The sequence below is a fragment of the Panthera uncia genome, chromosome X (genome assembly GCF_023721935.1).
Source record: "Panthera uncia isolate 11264 chromosome X, Puncia_PCG_1.0, whole genome shotgun sequence".
Lineage (NCBI taxonomy): Eukaryota > Metazoa > Chordata > Mammalia > Carnivora > Felidae > Panthera > Panthera uncia.
The window spans coordinates 21008646-21023318 of record NC_064817.1 but is presented as its reverse complement, the minus strand read 5'-3'; the positions used below and the strand labels follow the sequence as shown (position 1 = coordinate 21023318).

Sequence of the window (14673 nt, the reverse complement as noted above, 5' to 3'; positions counted from 1 at the left end):
AAAGCCGGGAATATGTCCACTAGTGAGAATAAAAACTAATCCCTCAACATTTATCCAGAAACTATATGGCTAATAGAAAGAGTAGACAGTGACATCAGAAGAGTCATAACTGTATTCCATTTTTTCTGAGAAACAAGAGTACAAATAAAACATGTTAAACAGAGACACATAAGATAAAGAGAAACACAAATGAACTTTGTGGTACTGAGTGCAATGTCTGAGCTAAAAACACACATTTTTGCAGGAATGACAGAAGTAAAGATAAGTGTATGTTAAAATCACAGTATATGTTTATAGTACATCTACATATCTAAAGGAAATGAAAACATTAACTCAAAATGATCTCTGGACTCCCATGTTCAATAACTGAGACATGGAAGCCACCTAAGTGTCCACTGACGGATGAATGGATAAATACAATGTAATATATGTAAAATATTACACACTCATAAAATAAAGGAAATCTTGTCGTTTGCAACAACATGGATAGTCCTTGAGGGCATTACACTACGTGAAATAATTCGGAGAAAGACGAATACCATATGATCTCACTTACATGTGAGAATCATTAAAGAAAACAACTCCACCACGAAAACGGTCCCAAATGAATACATACAGAGGACAGACTGGTGGTTGCAGAGGCCAGAAGTGGTGGTAAAGGTGTTCAAAAGGTACAAACTTCCAGTTACAGAATAAATAGGGGCGCCTAGATGGCTCAGTTGGGTAAGCGTCCATCTCTTGATTTCAGCTTGGGTCGTGATCCCAGGGTCACGTGATGGAGCCCCACATCGGGTTCCACACTGAGCATGGAGCCTGCTTAAGATTCTCATTCTCTCTCTCCCTCTCTCCCCCTCCCCCTGTGCCCCTTCCCCACTCATGCCTGTGCATGCTTTCTCGGAAGAAAAAAAAAAAAAAAGTCCTGGGAGGGCAAAAGAATCATACGATCATTTTTAGCATAGTAGCTGCTACAGGCTAATTTTATTCTCCATGGAGGATGTTGCTGAATTTACTAGGCATGATGTAAAGCAGGCAATTGTGATTTCTCTGTATTGTTTGTATTATTTTGCTGCAAGAACCTATGCACTGTTATCTTGGTAACTGAGATATTTAAACAAGCCTAACAGAAATAGCAGCTGTGTGTTAAAGGAACCGCTAGCTGATGTGACAGACACACATGAAATCTGAATGGCTTCATGGAATGAAGGCTCCTTTCTGGATGTGGGTTGGAAGGGGCTTTGTACTATCACCTGACCTAGGGATTCAGGCTCCTTCCATCATCTAAATAGAGAATCTTAGCATTTGCCGTAGAGGGGAAGAACAGAGCGTGGAGGTGGGATACTGTCTGTCAAATGTCTAGACCAGGCAGTGACAAAAAAATGCTTCTAGTTACATCTCAGTGGCAAGCGTAGTCATGTGACCCTAAGTACAAGTGAACTGGGCAATATAGCCTACCAGTGTGCCAAAGAGGAGGGCAAAACACCTGTGGTTGAGTGGTTGTAGTCTCTCCCATAAGCTTACATAGTAGCTATCCTGCAAAGGAGCAGTTATTAGAATTTATTATGAGACCAATCCCCTCCATTCCTGGTGGAGTTTCTGGCGAGGCTAAATCTGCCTTGGAATTCACAGTACAAGATCACATCACGTTATCAAGAGGATCCTGTAAAGCTTCAGCAGGGAAGGACCAGCCTCTCTCAAATGCTTCTTTCTGGACTAACCGTAAGTTCCGGATTCTCAATAGGAAAAGAATGTTCTCTTTTCATTGACGTTTGGTCAAAACCTTAACTTGTGAGTCTGGGCAACCCTCAGCATGACTGAATGTGCCAAACACTTTACAAGTACTGTTAGGCACAAGGGAAAACCAGGATATTCCTCTGGGGCAAGCACTGAGATAAGAGGCAGCAGAAGGAGGACGGATTATTTTAATCAGTGCTGTTCAGTCTACCAGGAAACCATTTTCCTCTCCTAGAAATACTCTGGGTCCTGAGGAATTCTGCCATGGTAGGTGTTTGCTGCATAGTGAAATCCATGGTCTTTCCTCATGCCCAAATTGCTAGGGTGGCTTTCGTTATTGACCACTTAGTTAAGCTCGCTCATCAGTGTATTTGTTCAGAGGCCAGTCTCAAATAACACACCATTAAAGATATACTGCATATATCAGGATGCTTTCAAAAACCTTTTCTACCTGTAGGATCATATCCCCAAACCAGTAGCTGTGCGAAAGCAAACTCTACTCACGAGCCCACTTAGGGCCTGTTTTGAGAGTGAAGAGACACAGAGGTTCTAAACTTCAGTGGCTAAAGTGATCTTTTACATGGATGTGTCTAAACCTGTCTATAATCACCTTTTGTATGACAGGCTCTGTGGCTATCAGAGAGGTTCTGGGTTTGATTGGGGTTTTTTTTGTTTAATTTTTTTAAATTTATTTTCGAGAGAGGGAGACAGAGCCTGAGTGGGGAAGGGTCAGAGAGAGAGGGAGACACAGAATCCAAAGCAGGCTCCAGGCTGTGAGCTGTCAGCATAGGGCCCGACGCGGGGCTCCAGCTCCTAAACTGTGAGATCTTGACTTGAGCCGAGGCCGGACGCTCAACCGACTGAGCCACCCAGGCACCCAGAAGTTGGAATGTTGTAAGTCAGGAGGAAGGCAGGTGATTCTGGACCGGCTTTACGTTGGCCACAAGGAACGTCCTTTAGAGAAAAAGATGGCGAAGAACTGCCAGCAGGTCAGCTTTCAGAGTTGGACAGCGGGTCACACTAGGAATGACCCAGGAGGACATTCTAATGTGGCAAAATGCTGGAACTGAACAAAAGCTGGCACCTTGGGCCGAGTCAGCTCTCAAGAAACCCTGGGGTGAGGGAGAGCAGAATCCTAGTAAATGAAGCCCACAGACAATCCCTAAATTGTGGTTTATTCTCCTACTCACCTTCCTTCCTTAGGCCTGCTTCTGATGTTTGGCTACAAAGTCTTCTTACTGCCTGTGAGTCATTGTGGAATAAGAGGAGCCTAAGGGGGCAGGCCCTGAGGGAGGAGTGGCACAGTGTGGGCTCCAGAGCAATCAGACCAGGCTCTACTCCCTGTTCTGTCACTTCATCAGCCACCTGAACTTGAGAATATTTTGAGTCCTTCCTCTGTTAAGTGTGTTGGATAAGATCCAGCCTGCAGGACTGTTGGAACTGTCTGTAATGTGTGTGAAGCACTCAGTACAGTGATGGGCAAATATTGGGTCTCTTACGAATGACCATTATTACTCTGAACATTTTGGTACCAGATGATACCACCCACTTCTTTGTAATATTTTTGTTTGCTTTGATCCAGCATATGTCAGAGATGATGCACTGTACCATAGAGAACACCAAAATAGCCAATAGTTGCCTGGCAGGAAAATTGTCCTGCTAGGCCCCTCTGCTGAATGGGGCCTCCCCTGTTAGGCCAAGCATTTTATGTCCCTGAGACCATCCATAACTCTGTTAATTGCCAGCCTTATGTACTTGATATCTTGCAAGTCATTTATCTGTAAAAGGAGTCTGGCAAACCCTGTCTTGTCAGAATGTTGGAATATACACAATATATTGTAAAGCACTTGGCATATTTATTGGGGAATACTGGATCTTTACTGATTGATAGTGATCATGTGATTATTTTGAAACCCCAAATTACCAAATCCCAAGTAATATTTTAAAATTAATCCAGTAGATACTAGAAAATAAACACTGTTCTTCAACAAATATTCTTTAATAAGCTATGATATTCCAGGGCAGATATCTTTTAATACTAGAAAACCAAGACTAAAAGCAACAAGGCAAACAAATAATTGAACACATTAAACATTTTAAAAGTTTATTTTTTTTTTCATGTACTTTGTGACCTCATCTATTTTCCTGTTGGATTCTTTCACATCTCCTTGAATCCTGTTCTGGTACCATGTCATCTTGTCTGGATATTGAACAAAATACTGAATATATTTGAATTCCTTTACAAATAGCAAAACTGAGACTTTAAAACCTTTTGAAATGCAAAAAAAATGTGAGCCTAATGTTGGTCATACCTTCATATCTTGAAGCAAAGTAAACTTTATCTTAAAAGGAAAAACATTTGAAAAAACATTAAATATCTCGAGCTAATATGCATCTGTGTATTTAACTTTACCTAAAACATAATTATGTGAAGATCAAAAAGAAGATAGGTTTTGTTAAAACAAAAGCCACTTAGACCCCCCACTACTTAAAATGTTCAACTGAAGATTTCTTAACTGTTATATCTACTTACTTCCCTCCAGCCCCCGGACTCTGCACTACCTGGAAGGTCAAGGGCCCCCTTCCGCCCCGAGCAGGAGGAGCAGCCGCCCCACCCGCCTCGCTAGATTCGGCGGCAGCGGCCCACCCGGGCCCGGGACGGCTCCCCGGCTCCCGAAGGGCCCGCAGCCTCGCCAGCGGAGGCCACCCTGGCTGCGCCTGCGGAGCTATCGCGCGCCGCCTCTTCCAGCAGGGCCTCCTGGTACAGCTGGGGGAAGCAGCTGGGCACCGTGTCGTTGATCTTGGCCAGCACCTGCAGCACCTCCATCTTGCTGGTGTGGGCGCGGGCTCTCGGGCCCCACAGGAACTCGTAGCGCTGAGGCTTGCTGCCCGGCACGTGGCGGTACTCCAGGTACTTCTGGCGCACCAGGTCTTGGGTGATGAGCTTCCTGGGCTCCCCGAAGATCGGGTGCCTGCGGCCCGCGTACACGCCCAGCACGTTGAGGAACTCCCACACCTCCTCCTCGCTGGCGCGGTTGCCCTTCATGAAGATCACACCCAGCAGCGCCATGACCAGGCCGCTCTTGGGCAGCCCCTTGTCGCCGCCGTCGCCCTCCAGGCCCGGCTTGCTGACCAGCACGTAGGCCCGGCCGCCGGCGTCGCCCTCCCGGAGCTGGAGGCCGAAGAGCAGCTGCAGGCGCTCCGAGGTGCGCCTGAGGATCTCGGCCCAGTGCGCCTCGTACTTCCTGCTGACGATCTTCAGCAGCGCGGCCCGCGTGATGGGCTCCTTGCTGGCGTGCTTCTCCAGCAGGAACCGCACCAGCATGTCGGCCTTGCGGCTGAGGGGGTCTTTGCGGGCGCCCGGGCCGGGGGGCGCGGCCGGGCCCTCGGCGCCCTGCTCACGTGGCGGGCTTGCAGCGCCTGCGCCGGGGGCCCCGGGGGCCCCGGGGGCCGGGGCACCCTGAGGCTGCTGGGCTGCACCCGCCCGGGGGGACCCCGGGGAAGCCTCCCCAAGGGGCTCCGCCGCCGCCGCCGCCGCCGCCGCCGCCGCTGCTGCCGCTGCTGCTGCGGCGGCGGCGGCGGCGGCGGCCTGAGCACCCTCCACACCCTGCCCCTCACCCTGGCCCTCGTGGCGTTTCTGGCGGGCGCGCAGCTTGTTCTTCTGGCGGCGCGGCATGACGACGCTGGGCCCGGCTGGCAGGCAGCGAGGACACCTGTAAGAGCTGGGGTGGGGGGCAGGAGTTGCCCTGAGAGCCTTCAGCGGGGAGAGTCCCCCTGGGCTTCGGCCAAGGCCGCCCCTGCAGGGTCCTCGAGGGCACCGCTGTGCGACCCCCCAGGACTCCCGACGTCCCGGTCAGCCTGCCCCCTCGCCCCCCCCACCTCCCCCACCCCCCGCCGAGCACCCTGTGGAGGCACGTGGGGGGAGCCTTGGCCCCAGCCAGACAGCCCTGCCTGGGGGCCACTCGGGTGACAGCGGGGTTCCGAACTGACGCGGGAGAGCCCTGGGTCCCGGGTTTGGGGGCCCTCCCCGCTCACATTCAGGCTCGGCACGGTACTTGTGGGCCCGACCCAGGCCCCCACCCCGGTCTCCTGCTCTGAAGGCGACCCCGCCACCTTCCAAGGGACCCACGGGGCCGAAAGGAGGGAGCGCCTCGGCCCCCCACGGAGTCAGGGGGCACCTGGTGCTGAATGAACACTTGTGGCAGGCCTTCTCTGTCCCGGGTTCCTTGGGTGCTGGGAATGACGCAGAATCCCCACTTGGGCTCCGGGTAGGACCTGGGACCCTCCCTCCCACTGACTGCTGGCTGCAGCTTCGGGACACAGCTCCCCCCGGCCTCAGACCTGGTATTTTTTAGACGTGGCGGGCTGTCTCAGCCTGGCCTTCCTTTCCTGGCATTTGCAGGGTTGACACGAGCGGACAGGCCACGTTCCCTCTGGTCCCCGGGGCCCGGGCCCGGACCCTACCCCCCCCCACCCCACCCCACCCCCGCCGGCCAAGGTCAGGAGCGGGGACGCTGCGTCGCCCCGGTCGCGGAGTACGGAGTCCCCCCAGTCCTCACGAGGGTCCCCTCCTTCCCTCCACAGGGCCTGGGAGGGATGGCTCCCTGTGCTGAGCCGCGCCAGCGTCCAGCAGCCTGGGGCCGAGGCCTGCAATCCCTGACACCCGGCGCGGGAAGCCAAGGCACTTGGGATGAACGGCCATGACAGGGGTCTCCGAGCCCCCGGAGCAGGGGCGGAACGGGCCAGGGCCTGCGTGGGCCCCTCTTTTCAGGGGTGACGGGGCTGGGGGTGTCGGGGAAACGTCCCCGCGGTGGTCGAGCCAGGGCTGCTCTCACCTTGACCCCTGACGGGACGTGGGACCCCCCTCCTCGTGTTCAGCCGAGGCAGCGGCTGTCCGACCAGGCCTCACTGCCCAGCGCCGGGAGGAAGTTGGAAGGGCCACTTCCGGTCATGTGGGCCTGGCCCCCAGATCGACAGCGGAGGGGGCGGGCTCTGGGGTTGGCGTGGGGGGATGGGCAGGGGGGCCGCGTTCCAGGGGGGCTGGAGTCCCTCCCGCAGGACTGGCACGCGGGCTTTCGCGCACTCTTAGCGGCTCCTGTGAACTCTCCCTCTGCTGTGCTGTGTCCGAGGGCCTCAGACCAAGGGTCTCGTTTCCCTCTAAGCACCCAGCAGTAGGAAATGTTTGGGGGTCTGAGCTTAGCAGCCATGGCTGGGGCTCCCCCGAGCTGACAATGGCCAGGTGTTGTTGCCTTTGGGGGAGCCCGTGTTCCGTGTGGGAACTGCCTCAATCCTCTCTCGGTGTCTTTCCTTGAGTCCTTTTGGGTGCTGGTCGATGTCCCTCTTGTGCCTTTAGGTCGATGCCATCACTGCCTGTGACTCGGGATATGAAGTGCAGGCTACTCACCTCTCCTGGCTACTGCTGCCAGAGGCCTTCCAGAGACGGCTGCGGGAGGACAGAGTCCTCTGTGGTCCCGTGTTGGAGGTTAGAGATGTTGCACCGAGTTCTTCTCAGTCCCAGAGTTGCTCCCGTTTGTAACTGAAGCCTCTCACCCCCACCATGGTATTGAGAACCCCACAGAGAAAGTCAGTTGCTTCTTAGCCTCATAGCTCTGCCTGTGTCTTCTCCTGACTGACATCACTGCCATTTCTGAAAGCTTCTGGGATACAATTCTGGCCTGTGCATAATTACTATGATACTTGTATTCTATTTTAACATTTTTGGGTTTTTTTACACGTTATTTTGTATGCATATATACATGCATACACACACACACACATACAATGTGATGTTTTCATAGATGCATACACTGAAATGGTGACCACAAATTGTTCCACATATCACCTTCCATAGCTACCATTTTTGTGTGTGTTGTGACAAATTCTGCCGTTTTCAATAACATGGATGAATCAGTAGGATATTACGGTAAGTGAAACTGGCCAGACACCAAAAGACAAATATTATAATGATTTCAATTATATTTGGATTCTAGAAAGGAAACAGATATATATAATTCATAGTAATAGAGAATGGTCGTTACCAGAGGCTGGGGTGGGTGACAGAAGAGGGGAGATCTGATAAAAGTGTACAGTCTTTCAGTTATGAGTAAGATCTAGAAACCTGTATAGCACAGTGAGTATAGTTAATAATTATTTACCTGGAATTTGCTAAAAGACTGTATCTCAAGTGTTCTAATTTTATGTGTGCCTTATAGTGTATTCAGATGACCACAAAAATAAAGGCCCAGTCCTCACCAACAGAAGAGATTTCAGGTAGTTCTTAGGACAATCTCTGAACTCACTGACTCATACCACATCAACTAACCCAAACTTTGGTGCCGTCCCGACATTACCCCATGATCCTGGCACATGGGCTCTGAGGAGCTGCCTCAGGTTCATTCACTGAAGCAGCAGAAATTCACTATCCCGGGCACAGTGCAAAAATCAAGGCTACACTTCAAACCTTCCCTTCCCACCAACTCTGTCTTCTCGAAACCTGTCTGAACTTCAGGGCCTCCTCCCACACAAGTACTAGTTCAATACATACTCAGTACCCCTCAGGGTTTTCTCAGTATTGTTTTACTGTTATTGTTGATATTGTTTTGTTTATTCCTTTAGTTTTTCCAAGGGTTGATTTTGGGCACAGGAAATAGCAGCCCGAGATCAGTTTTCATTTTGGAAGCTACAGGTAAGGCACTAAATCCTTAAATAATTTAAGGAGAATTGATATCTTTCTGAAATTCTCTTCCCCTGAATAAACATATTTTACAGCTCTACGGGGACATTTTCTTTCTCTTACTCTATCAGTACATTTTTTAGTTGCCTCCATAAAGATCTTCTGCAGTGTTGTGAGGTTTCATCTTCGGTACATTTTAGATACTGTTGCTATTGTAAATGGCTTGTGTTCTAATTCGGTGTTGATTTTGTGTGACCAGGCTTCTGATTTTGCTATAGTGATTTTTTTACACACTAGCAATTTGATGATCCTTATATATTTGAATGTTGCATTTGCTTATTACTTTGGATATTTAAAAAAAAGTTGTTTTAACATTTATTGATTTTTGAGAGAGAGAGACAGAGTGCAAGGTGGGGACGGGCTGAGAGAGAGGGAGACAGAATCTACAGCACCACGTGTCAGCACAGAGCCTGACGCAAGTCTCGAACTCACAAACCGGGAGATCGTGACTTGAGCCGAAGTCAGATGCTTACCTGACTAAGCCACCCAGGCGCCCCACTTGGGATATTTTAGTTATAAGAGGAGATTGGTACTATTATCTGTTTATTTTTATTATTCACATCTCATATTTATTTTAGTATTCTTGTGGATGGCTGTGTCCTGCTATACATTCACATCCAAAATCATTCTTAGAAGTTTACTAAAAGTTACTACCATGAAATTGTGCCGAATTTTTATCAAAAGCTTTTTCTTTACCCCAGCACGTTGTCAGATGCTTTCCCTCCCACTAGAGTAGTGAATTCTGATTCAGTTTTTTGATGTTATACAATCTTTGCATCCTTTTGGCACATCTTCCTTCTTTATTGACCACTGTACTGCACGTATATGCCATGAAGTTGTTTATGTTACTCGTCTCTGGGAGTGAGCCGAGCTCAGGCACTCTTTGTTCAGTGTATCTGGATATGGTCTTTGTATCAAGGAGAGCTAACGCATTAGAGTGGGTGAGTGATTTCCCTTCTTTTTTTGTATGGTTTGGCAAAGTTCATATAAAAGTTTTACTCATTTCTCCTTCACCATTTGGTGTAAGAAGACTTCAACTATGGCTGGCTCAGGAACGTTTTGGGGATACCTTGCGTTTTAGCTAAGTTTTCTGTTTCTTTATGGACCTATTTAGTCATTTATGTTTTGCTGAAAAATATTCCATTTCTCTTGGATTTTTAAATTTTATGTCATGCTCTTCAAAGTAACATCAGATTATCATTGAAATTCAAAAAACATGTACAACACAGTACAGAGAATAGTGAACCCAGTGTACCCGGCACTCAGCATCAACAATACTCTGTAGAGACAGGAAGATGCTTAATCAGATCAAACTTTGTTTATTAGTAACACTACTCCAGAGGGGACCCTGTGCACTTCCACGATGAGATACATGATGTCTGTGATCCCCTTCGTGGTGGTGTTGGCAATTAGGAGCATCACCCTCATTGATTAATCCATTAGGGGCTGCTGGACGTTAATTCTATCATTCCTTTGTTTCTGTTAGCTAAAAGAATTGTCTAGGTAGACTCTTTTCCTTTTCCACTGTTCATTATCCTCAAATAATGGTACAAGTATTGATAGTGTTACTTGCAGCCTGTAAATCTCTTCTACATGTATACTTTGTAGAATTTTATGTAATATCCCTTGTTTCTGCTGCTTTATTTTGTAATTGACAAAACCTACAGAAGGTGTTACGGAAATATTTGCGAAGAACCAGCTTTCATCAGTTGGCTCTGCTGTCCTAATTTCATCATTTCTGCATTTCTCTTCATTATTTTCTACCTTTTAATTATCTGGGTGGAATATGCTGCTGTTTTTGTAACTCTTGAGTCATTTGGATGCTTTACATATTTTTTTCTGATAAATATATTTAGTTCTATCAAATCTAAGCACTATTTGGGCTATTTTCCCCAGGTACTGTTGTAGAGCTTTAGGAGTACTGCTTGAAAAATTTTAACGTCCAGTAAGTGTCTCCATTATAGTCCTAGAATTTTTTAGTGTGTGTGTGTTTGTGTGCACACACATATGTGCTAGACCTAAGGTTTTCCTAGGAAGGAAAGGATTTCACATGAAAAAAAAAATCAGTATAATTGGTCATCTGTATTAGGGATTATCCAGAGGTTACAAAGAGAAAAGTACATTTATTGAAGGACCTTGGAGCTATGAAGGTAATACAGTCACTGAAGGAGAAGCCCCCTGCATTAGAGAGGAAGAAGATGAAAAATTCTGGGCACTTCCATCCCCCTGATCTCTCACCTCCATCTGTTGCTGGTCCTTGGCTTAACTGACCTGGCATCCAGGTGTCGCGTGAGCAGAGGAAATGGCAGTCAGACATGTTCCAGAAGAGAACACAGGGCTGCATACCTTGTGGACAGATGAGATGAGGAAAAGTCACATCTACATGGCTAGAGAGTGGTGTTTTATCAAATTTATCACTCATTCATGATAAAAGAACATATGTTATAGTAAAGGGTATCTGAAAACAACAGCTAAACTGTTATATCAGTAAAAGTATTGGTAAAAGGTCTTGAGTAAAAGATAAATATATAAACATAGATTTTATCTGTGCAGCGACAAGCAGTTTGACCATGAAATTAAGAAACTATAACTTCTAAATTACTGTACCAAATACCTGGCACCTGATAGATGTATTTATATATAAAATACATGATAAAAATGAAACATATACAGCTGCTATATAGGAAATTAATGAAAATCTAATAGAGGATTATCATGTTCATAGAGTACTCAATAGTAAACATGTTAATTCTCCCCCATATTTATTCTACAGTGTATATTAATACCCAGTCCCCCCCCACCAAAAGAAACTATATAGATTTTTGTATACAAAACTTGACAACCTGATTCTAAACTTTACTTTCAAATGACCAAGTGCTCTTGATAAACATAGAAAAATATGAGGACTTACTCTGTTAGATATTGAGAATTATTTAAAAAACTGTAGTAATTGGGGCGCCTGGTGGCTCAGTTGGTTAAGTGTCCAACTTCAGCTCAGGTCATGAGCTCCTGGTTCGTGGGACAGAGCCCCAGTCAGGCTCTGTGCTGACAGTCCAGAACCTGGAGCCTGCTTCGGATTCTGTGTCTCCCTCTCTCTCTCTCTCTCTGTCCCTCCCAGAGTCTTGCAGTCTATCTCTGTCAGTCTGTCTCTGTCAAAAATAAGTAAACATTAAAACAACTGTAATTAAAACTTTGTGCTGTATTTGCCACTATAAACAAATAGACCAATAGAGCTGAATAGTGTCCCACAACACCCACTTATACATACACTTCATATTATTAAAACTGTCATTGCAGAGGAGAGAAAGAACAGGTTTTTTACTGAGATACGACAGTGGAACATCTGGAAAGGCAAACTGAAAACTGACACAACTGGAACACTTCCCTCATGCTGGACACAAAATGCAATTCTAAGGGGGATTAAAAAGCTCCCACTCCATATATTGTAACCATCCCAGTGAGAAGAGCACAAAGATTTTGTATATTCTATCAACTAGAAAGACACCAGCATGGGTCAAGTAGGACATTTGGAGGCAAAGAGATGAAAAGACTTGGGGACAGCAGGCCCTTGAGTAACAGAAAGACTGGGGAAGGTGTGAGCGGGAGAGGACGAGAAGAAACGGCAGCTCTTTGAGCCCTCTTGTGTCCTGCTTATTTGGCCTGGATGCCATTCCGGGCCTTCATTTTCAGAGAGTAGTACTCCGGTACTTAGCCCTGGCTCAGAAGACGACTCCCTGGGTCAGTGCCCCGTTCATTCCATCTACCTCTGTGCTAGTCCCCGACCGACCTGTCAATCTTGAGACCTTCAGAAAGCCTAACCTGGACAGTAGCGTTCAAGACAGTAGTGACCAGGAGTACAGCACTGATGACAGACACACTGAAGAGAACTAAGACGTTGTTAGGAACTTAGAGACAGGTCTGGCTTGTGCAGATGTGATGGGAGCAGTGTCCCACCTCCTTCTGCACCAGAATGAGGACTCCTGCTATGGGGGGGAGAAAATTGGGAGCCTGGGATTCTCCCCCTTGCTTTTTTGTAACACTCTTTTGAGTGTGGTCGTCACACAATGTTCCATTAAATTCAGGTGTACATTTTAGTGACTTGACAAGCTTATAGATTATGCTGTGCTCACCACAAGTATAGCAACCATCTAGCCCATGACATCACTATTACAGTATCAATGACTAGATTGCGTATGCTGTGCCTTTTATTCCTATGATTGATTTATTCCACAACTGGAATCCCTTATTTCCCCTTTACCCATCCCCCACCTCCTCCCCTCTGGCAACCATCCGTTTGTTCTATTTATAGGTGTGATTCTGCTTTTTATATGATCATTGGTATTTGAATTTTTAAGATTCTACTTATGAGTGAAATCATAAGGTATTCGTCTTAGTCTGAGTTTATTTCACTTAGCATAATACTCTCTAGGTCCATCCGTGTTGTCTCAAATGACATCCTTTTTTTAAAAGAAAACGTTTATTTATTTGAGACAGAGAAAGAGAGAGAGCATGAGCAGGGGAGAGGGAGAGAGAGAATCCCAAGCAGGTTCCGTGCTGTCAGTGCAGAGCTCCTCGAGGGGCTTGATCTCATGAACCATGAGATCATGACCTGAGCCGAAATCAAGAGTCAGATGCTTAACCGACTGAGCCACCCAGGTGTCCCTCATCCTTTTTATGAATAAGCATATTACAGTGTGTGTGCGCGTGCATGTGCACCCCGTATTTTCCTTATTTATTTCTCTAATGATGAACACTTAGGTTGCTTCCTTATCTTCACTGTTGTAAATAATACAATAAGCAGGGGCTGCATATATCGTCTTGAATTAGTATTTTTGTCTTCTTTGGGTAAATCCACAGTTGCTGTACCCTTTTGCATTCCCACCGACAGCACATGATGGTTACTTTTTCCCCACATCCTCCCCAACACTTGTGATTTCAGCCATTTAACAGGTGTGAGGTGATCCCTTGCTGTGGTTTTGATTTGCATTTCCCTATTGATTAGTGATGGTGAGCATCTTTTGAGGTGTCTGTAGACCATCTGGATGTCTCCTTTGGTAAAATGTCTATTGGGGTCTTTTTGGGCCTCTCCCCATTCGTTTGCCCATGTGGAGTTATCCTGCAGATTCTCTTTATCAGGGGCGACCTCACACCGAGAGCCACACCGGGGTTCACGGTACTTAGGGTACAAGGAGGAGATCTGTCTCCTTGTTGTCATCAGGGCTAGTCTGAGCCGAGGGAAGTCAGGAAGCAGCGAGCGATGGTGATTCCACGGTGATGGGGGGCAGACAGCCGTGGATATGTTCACCGAGAGTGCCGCCTCCTCTAACAAGTGTGCTCCCACCAGTCGGGGCAGGTTGTGCCCCAGACGTGTGTAAATGGGGACTTTCCACCGTCTAGCTGGTATTTGGAATTGTAGTGAGAAAGACTTTATTCTGACAGTCTATCCTTCAATGTGCAAAGAGTCACCCAGAAATAAGTCTACAGGGTCTGAGGTTAAGGGGAAGTGGAGGAGGAGGATGCTGTGTTGGTTATCTCCTTGACACACTCAGGATGGTAGGCAGCTCTCAGCCCAGAACAAGGCCCGCCTTCACCTTTGCTCTCCATTCTTCTTTCCAGGTACCTCCAACGTCCACGGAGCAAACGGTTCCCACTTACTTACTCAAATGTTTCACGAACCAGTTTTTCCTGTCAGCAGGTAACCACTTCCGGCTTAGAACCTGGGGATACAAGGGGTGAAGAAAGACCCAAAGAAAGAGTTAATATCTAGGTAAATATGGTTGGCTCTTCTTGTATTCATTTTCTACTCTTGCTGCGTAACAAACCATCACCAATGTAGCTGCATAAACGCAAATCTATTATCTCACAGTTTCTCTGTGTAAGACGTCCAGCTAAAAATCAACTGTGCTCCCTGTGGTAAAGTATCACTGACTGCATCAAAGGTGTTGTTGGAGCCGTGTTCTCATCTGAAGACCAAACTAGAGATGAATCCAAGCTCACTCGCTTTGTTGGCATTGGTGCTAAAAAGTTTTTGTGGTTACGTCATTCTTGTTGTTGTTGCCGGCTCTTGGTTGGAGGCCGGCCTGCAATTTTGTGACATGTGGCCCATTCCACACCGGCCCTCTCCACAGGTACTTTCCGGCATGACAGGGTTTTTCTTCAGGGCCACCAGCAAAGCAAGAACATTTCTGCTAGCAAAATGGAGTCTTACA

At 47.2% G+C, this 14673-nt stretch overlaps 1 protein-coding gene across 1 annotated transcript; it reads right to left on the bottom strand.

The window, feature by feature from the left end:
- Positions 1–3675: 3675 nt before the first annotated feature.
- LOC125931568 (melanoma-associated antigen B17-like) lies at positions 3676–6664 on the bottom strand. Its single transcript, XM_049643630.1, has 2 exons — positions 6567–6664; positions 3676–5444 (listed from the first exon to the last, which is right to left on the bottom strand). Exon 2 carries the CDS (start codon positions 5405–5407, stop codon positions 4355–4357), a length of 1053 nt encoding a protein of 350 aa, XP_049499587.1. The 5' UTR covers positions 5408–5444; positions 6567–6664; the 3' UTR covers positions 3676–4354.
- Positions 6665–14673: the final 8009 nt, after the last annotated feature.